Below are 7244 nucleotides of genomic sequence, written 5' to 3' on the forward strand. Positions count from 1 at the left end.
AGCAAGGGCGGAGGAGGAAAAGACCGATGAGAGTTCTCAAATCTGAATCTAACCCGTCGAGTGACACTTTGCGTTTAGATGCGTCAGGTTCCACGTCTGGAACTTACTTAGAGGTTACAGTGAACTCTTTCTTCTTAACGCTTGTCCCGCTTCCGTTGCTTTCCAGGACAAAAAACATGAGCAGTATAAGTCCGACCAACCCGACCCGAGACAGCTCGAGTCAGCCCATACCATTGAGATTTTGAGAGCAGACCAGACCAACAGTAAAGGTTTGATGACACAATGCGAGAGAAGTACCCAACAAAATGTTGGGCGATATATCGACAACAATAAGTTCCGAAGAGAGGCTGGAACAAAAGTATTGGATACACCGCCAGTATAATGATTTTTCGCCCCGCATGTATAGTTCGATATGTTTACTCCATATATGATATATTTACCGACCCATATCTACTGGAACACAGAATAAGGATAAAAACAAAGTGGGCTTTAAAGTACGAAAAAACTACAAATACAATGTAAACTAGGTCTTGGTAAAATGGTTACGGACTACCAAAGTTATAACACTGTAGGGATCAACCCTCTCTGCTGCATATAACTATAAGTCTTCAGTTTTTAACTTTTAAATCAAAATGTGACTACCTTCCGAGGTAAATATATTCTTATTGGCATCGACATTATTGCTGGGAGGCATAATTAAAATTTGTGTTTCCCACAAAAATTTAATTTCTCTAGGTAAGATAAAATGAGTTAAAGTAATAACTAAAAAAAGTCCTTTTCTTCAAGTTTGTCTTGCCAATGAACCCAAATCTTAGGTCAATCATGTATTTATCTCTTATTTAAACAGTACTGGTTGTCTCTCGATTGTAAGATTAGTTAACTTCTACTATCTAGGTCGACAGAGCTAATTCACACACAGATATTTTGAAATCTCCTATTATAAACCCGAGAAGAATCTCTCACTCAACCTGGTACATTTCGGTCCGGAGCCATTCTCGAGATAGTGGCGGTGATATGATGGTTAACCAATCAGAATGTGGCATTTTTGATCAAAGTTTTCAAAATGCCGCAATCCGCTCGTTCATATAGGAATATACTATTTTAATCGTTGATCGATGCTCAAAGCTGTAGCCTTTTGTTTATGAAGCTGGAAAACGTTGACAGCCCATAATTATTCTTCCTTCTAAGAGCCCACAAGATAATTCACATATTATTATTGCTATTTTTTATTTTTCTTTTATGATACTCACGTCAGCCCTACCTTTAGGCGCGACTATCATAATAATTATTAAACTAAGATAAAATCATATTTGGCGTATTTCCTGTACTAAGTTCTCAAAAAGTCATACTAGCGTTTTCTCTCTTAATGTTTCAAATTACGAGAGTGGCCAGTCTTCTCAACTTGAAAAAAGGGAATTTTTTTTTTCAAGAGGTGTGATAGAGGGAACTGTACTGCTATGGTCTTATCGTGCCGAAATCGAAGAAGAAGGAAGACAGGACTAGCAGGAGAAACCAGCCGTTCCGGAACTAACATCTATCCACATCAGATATAATCCGCCACCCAGGGCGGGAATCGAACCCGCGGCCACTGCCAAAAAGCTTACCGCGGAGAGAGAAAAAAAGGACGTCTTATATCGTCCCCAAAACGACGGAGGGAAGGACAGGAATACCTTCTTTATCCTGCTCGAATAGTACTGAAAAGCCCTCTGCCAAGTTCGCTTGGTTGGTAGCGCGTCTGCCTTGTAAGCGCTAGGCCGCCGGGGTTCGATTCCCGTCCGGGCGCGGATTTCATCCTCAACGGTAATGGCGTTTTCCGGAACGGGTTGGCTTTTCTCCTATCCTGTCTATCCTTCTCTCTTCGATTTTCGGGACGATAAAACCTCTAGCAGTTTACCATTTCCCCTATCCCAAACCTCTTCAGAGAAAAAGACCCTTTACATCCCGCAGCAGACCAGCCACTTTCGCTTAACCTTTCACCATTATCTAATGTAGCACACTTGGGCTAATAAAAAATAAAAACCTACTTTAATTTATAATATATTTTCCCAGTGGCGCGGTCCTACATATATTTACTCGTAGTTTTGCAAACCTGCACTGTACACACTTATTGTGGGCTTTTACCAACCTTCTTTTCAACCCCCAACAGCCTGTGAAAGCCTATACAAATCAAAATGGATACTTAGGGGAGGAAGAAAGGAATTTTTAACTGTGTTGAACAATACTCATGTTTGGCCAATATTGTTCCCCAATTATTACACCTAGTTAAACTTTATGACTGACTTGGACTCGAATCACCAACCTCAGATCCAAAGTCCAACGCGTTAACCACTGTCCACTGAGGTTGGGTGATCACCACTAGGTTGGTCGTCAATGGAACTAACAGCTGTTAGCTTAACAGCCGGTTAAGACCTTTACAAATCAAATGGCCTGTTAGCTTAAATAGGCCTTCTAGGGGCTGGAAAAAAATATTGGTGAAACCCATCCTTACTTAGTAAGCTTTTTTTTTTTGTAGTTTCTAGGCCAGTTTTCATCCCCCCAGGAATTTCAGAGTAAAATTTTTAAATGTGCACTCTGTGAAATTTTCACTTTGAAAGGTACATACAATTTTACTCAAAATGAAACTTTTATTTTGTACTTTTTTTCCCCCCAAGTCCGTTTCAATGTAGGTACTTTTTTTAGTACTCATTTTAAGCCCATGCTGGCAGTTGTTTCCCTGTACATCGTCCATAAGGAACTTCCTTTAAAAAGTATCTTTATTTTGTACTTTTTTCAAGTTCGGTTTGTACTTTGGGTACCCAATTTATATGAATGGCAGTTCCTGCGACATAAGGAATTAAAATTCTGTTCTTTTTTTCTGTCCAAGTCCGTTTTTAATGTACTTTTAATAGTACCTACTTCGTACTTTTTTTTACCCGAAGGCTCAATATGTACTGATGTTTCCGTACCCCTTTTTTTCTTCTTCAATACTTTTTTCTTCTAACATTTGGGATAGTTTAGTTTAGGTCTTGTCAACAGTCAAATCCACGTTTGTACCTTGTTCCTCCTTGGACTATATGTGAAAACAATCTTACTAATATTATTAGTTGTAGTGCCATTGAAAAAATTATATATCCTAAAATAATTACTATCAACTATTTCTTTTTTTTATCGGTTAACTTAGGTTTCTCTCTGGCGGTCAGATTGTATTTTATTATTATTTTTCCCATGTTTTTTAAGTCAGTTCAATACCCCGGCCTATTTAAGTCATCATTGGAAATTAAATGTAATTCCATTGGATCAACACTTTATTTAAGAAATCTGCTTAATTCAACTTTGGATTGAGATTCGACCAGACTCCTAGAAGCTAGTTGAAAACAATGTGATTTATTTCCAACGTCGGATCAAGATTGACCACATTGTTTAATCCAGTTGGATTCACTTAAACCATCTGGCTCTTCCAGGCAGTTGACAGCCCCCTTTAGGTCATGCCACTACGTAATGTTGACATTTTTAAACCCTTTTAATTAGATTTTTATTAACAATTTACTATTTAATTATGACCATGACTAAAAATTTCATTCAACAGGAGACAAAAAGAAATAATAAATTAAAAAAAAAAAAAAAAAAAAAAATAGTCTTGTAAAAAGATCAAAAATTAAATCTCTTTATTTTACCAATACAGCCCTACAATATTATTACACCACTAAACTTTTAAAGCTTCCAAATTTCTCTCAGTAAGTATTTCTACTAATTTTTATTAGTTTTTAAGTCATACTTCATTTTAAGAGCATGATAACACAGAGTTAGTCATTGTAAGAGCAATAACTCGAGGAGTGAGTCATTTTTAAGAGCAAATAACTCGAGGAAGTGAGTCATTTGAAGAGTGATAACCTCCGAGCGATAGTGAGTCATTTAAGAGCAAGATATACTCGAGAAGTGAGTCATTATAAGAGTGAATACTCACGAAGTTTACTCCTTAAAGCAGCGAATGTGTTTTTGTATAATAGTAGCACCATCAACAAACCCAACCAAATTTAACAGATATGTAGTCCCTATCCTATTTTACTTTCATTTAGCGGATTGTCCTTATGATTAAAACCATATATGGGAAAATTGAGTACCATTCTTATTTAAACTGCTTTTTAACTTTCCTATTTTAAACTACTGACTAATTTTTTCTTCTCGCCATAACTGTCCTCGTCTCACTAAATTATAAATTTAGTCTATTAGTGCCATTCACCATCATTTCTTGTTTATTATTTCACGTTTAAATTATCAATGCAGCTTAGGAATTAAATGAATTAAACAAGTTTTTAGGGTAATTAATATTTAGAGTTAAATCTACACCTGTGCCTTTCGACAAGCTGATTTTCAACTACCTTTTATTCATAAAAAACAAAAAATCCATTAAGCTTTTTTCATTTTATTTAAGTGTACCAGATGAGACTCTATACGTCATTGAACTTTTTTATTAAGTTGCACCTTGAAATAAACAAATCACTTGATAAAATTGTACACTCATTGGTAAAACAGTTCTTTCCTGTCCTTACTTTTTTATTTTTTTGATGTTTATGCTAAAATATTAAAACAATTACCACATCAAACAAATAGTTTATTAACTTTCTACCAGATTTTTTCCTTTCACCCCACTACAGCAATTCCATCTAGTTATCTATGGTTAGGATATCTATCTGTGTTTCATTATTGATTATGCACTTATTAAAAATAAAAAATATCCCAGGAACAGCTCACCAAAATCCCTAGTTACCTCTTTAACAACTTGTTCTTATTATTATGATCATCCTCACCACCTCACTAGATTTCATATCGTCGTTACATACTATATGTACAGACCACAACACAAACGTGAGCAGAGAGGACACACGCAAAATCACGCAGGTGAGTCACCACACCGTGAGAATAGCTGAGAAATTGATTATGGCTTGGTAGAGAACACGCTTACCTCCTGGAGTCCGCGCCCAAATAAGTCAACCCTGCAGACATGCGTGTATCTGGCAATGAGTACCCGGACCCACAATCTAGTTAGCTTTATTGTTAGTAACGAGGTACAGACTGAATGGTGACTCTATGTTCTATGTCTCTACGGATCGAAGAGGGAGAAAACAGGAACACTCAGACACATAGGAGGTGTTAGAATAATGCAAATGGTACGGGCCGATCAAATGTGACTGTAATCATTATGAAGGAAACCATTCAGAACTATACGAGTAGTAGCGTGCATTGTTAATGTTATAGGATGGGTATATAAGTTATTGGAACATGGTTTACCTATGTTAACATGTTTTGTATACACTATTGATTCGAAGATATCAATTGAATCTTTCTCTATATCTATCTCAGGATGTTAATATTCAAGACATTTATACAGTTTCCTCGCCTGTATCTTCGACTATTAGCAAATTGACTTATAAGATAAAAGATACATTATATAGTATCTATACAATGACTTATATATGAGACACTCAATATACCAATAAAAGTTTCCGTTCATTTTTATTTCACTAGAAAATAGGAACTATTATATATACAACTATGACTGCAGTAGTAGCTCTCCATTCACATACTGTTTATGCTAAAGAGGTGAACATGCTAACACACACCCACCTGATGATCCAATGTAATATTTTGTTTTCACCACTACCAAAAAAAAAAAAAAAAAGATTTGAAACAATCAATTTCTGATGGAACATAGGCCAAGAAAGGTGGTTCTCTTATTTCTGTGTATAACCCTTTTGTAGAATATGAATGATTGTTCCCTACACAGGATATTAAAGGAAAATGTTTAATAATAACAATGGTGTTGACTTTCCATTTAGAATTGGTGGCAAAACGCCTGACTGGTTTTCAGGTTTGTTTTCCCTTAATCTTTGTAATTAAAATAATAATAAGTGAAGAAATCATTTATTTTTTATTTTCACAAAAATCAAGTGAAAACAAATCCAAAACAACATGGTAGGAATCCAGCCTCTCAAATTCTGTCTAATCAGAAAGATCAATCTTTATTTCTGGTGATATCCGTAGTGCACAACTCCCTTTTGGTACTTTGGTGAGTCAAACTTGGGGTAATAATAGCGTTTCTCCCAACAGAAGTATTTCAGGACAAGAGAAATAGTTCCCAATATCCCAACCATATAGGCAAGCTGTTCCCAAACTGAGATTCGCTGATTCACAGGTTGCTCGTTGAACCCCATTCCGTAGTGGGAAATAGCAAAATCGTTTGGAAGAGGTTCCCCGTAGTTTGTGCGGAACATGGGGTAGTCCCAAGGATAGAATGGGTCTCTCGAGTCGTAGTGAGTGTGGGGCAAGTGCGGGTAATCACCTGTAGCAAAACCATCATCGGGCTGTACCTCGTATTCTTCAGGGAGCAGGTTGTATTTCTTGGCTGCCTTTCTACGCTCTTCTTCGGTTTTTGGTCTTTCACCTAAAAAAAAGAAGGAAGAAAAAAATCAATATTGATTTGTCAAACCAAGTTGGGCACTGTATGGCAGCATAGCCAGCTTTTACCCATGAAACCTCTTGTTACTATCAATTATATAATTATTAATGTTTATAAACTGTTGTCGTATCATCCCAAAACAAAGAGCAAAGAAGACAGGATAGGAGAAAGATAGCTGGTCTGAAAATGAATCTCATCTGTTTAGGAAACAGTTCACCCCAGGAGGGAATTGAACCCCCAACCTGGCATTTACCTACAAGACAGAGACATTAACCTAAACGCTATAAGTCAGTCTAGTACTGGCTTATAATTTAACCTAGGTTAAAATAATATATAAGTGTAAACTTCACCCATCACATTGTTTAGCCTGCAGGAGTAAATGGACTTACCAGTCTCATTCAGGCAGGATGAACAAGGTATCCAATTTCATGAAAATTTAAAGATCTTACCTGGCAGCCAGTCAGGAGTGTAGACAAAAGCTGTCCTTACAGAGTTCTGTTGAAGAGACAACACTTTGCCCAGTGACTTCACTTGACTTAGAACCCGTAGTTTGTTCATGATCCTGTCGTCACTACACAACTCTCAAGATGTTACAAAACGGTTCACAACCCTTTGAGTGAGTAGCTAATTTTCAAAGCTCCTTCTCTGGAGAGAGATTTTAGGTGGAAGAAAACCCAGAAATCCACAAAAAAATTGGATTTTCTGGCGAAAAATTGGCCCAAAAGTTCACAAATCCAAAACTTTGATAAGTTTTGTTTTGATTTTTTCACCTTTTGACAAAACAGCCGCTCAGCTGATTTCGAAATCA

At 36.6% G+C, this 7244-nt stretch overlaps 1 protein-coding gene across 1 annotated transcript; it reads right to left on the reverse strand.

The window, feature by feature from the left end:
* Positions 1–5691: 5691 nt before the first annotated feature.
* LOC103524081 (NADH dehydrogenase [ubiquinone] 1 beta subcomplex subunit 8, mitochondrial-like) lies at positions 5692–7164 on the reverse strand. The gene is made up of 2 exons (XM_008489087.2): positions 6886–7164; positions 5692–6421 (listed from the first exon to the last, which is right to left on the reverse strand). The coding sequence occupies exons 1-2, from the start codon at positions 6992–6994 to the stop codon at positions 6000–6002; spliced, it is 531 nt and encodes a 176-aa protein (XP_008487309.1). The 5' UTR covers positions 6995–7164; the 3' UTR covers positions 5692–5999.
* Positions 7165–7244: the final 80 nt, after the last annotated feature.

The sequence above is a fragment of the Diaphorina citri genome, unplaced genomic scaffold (genome assembly GCF_000475195.1).
Source record: "Diaphorina citri unplaced genomic scaffold, Diaci psyllid genome assembly version 1.1 scaffold93860, whole genome shotgun sequence".
Lineage (NCBI taxonomy): Eukaryota > Metazoa > Arthropoda > Insecta > Hemiptera > Psyllidae > Diaphorina > Diaphorina citri.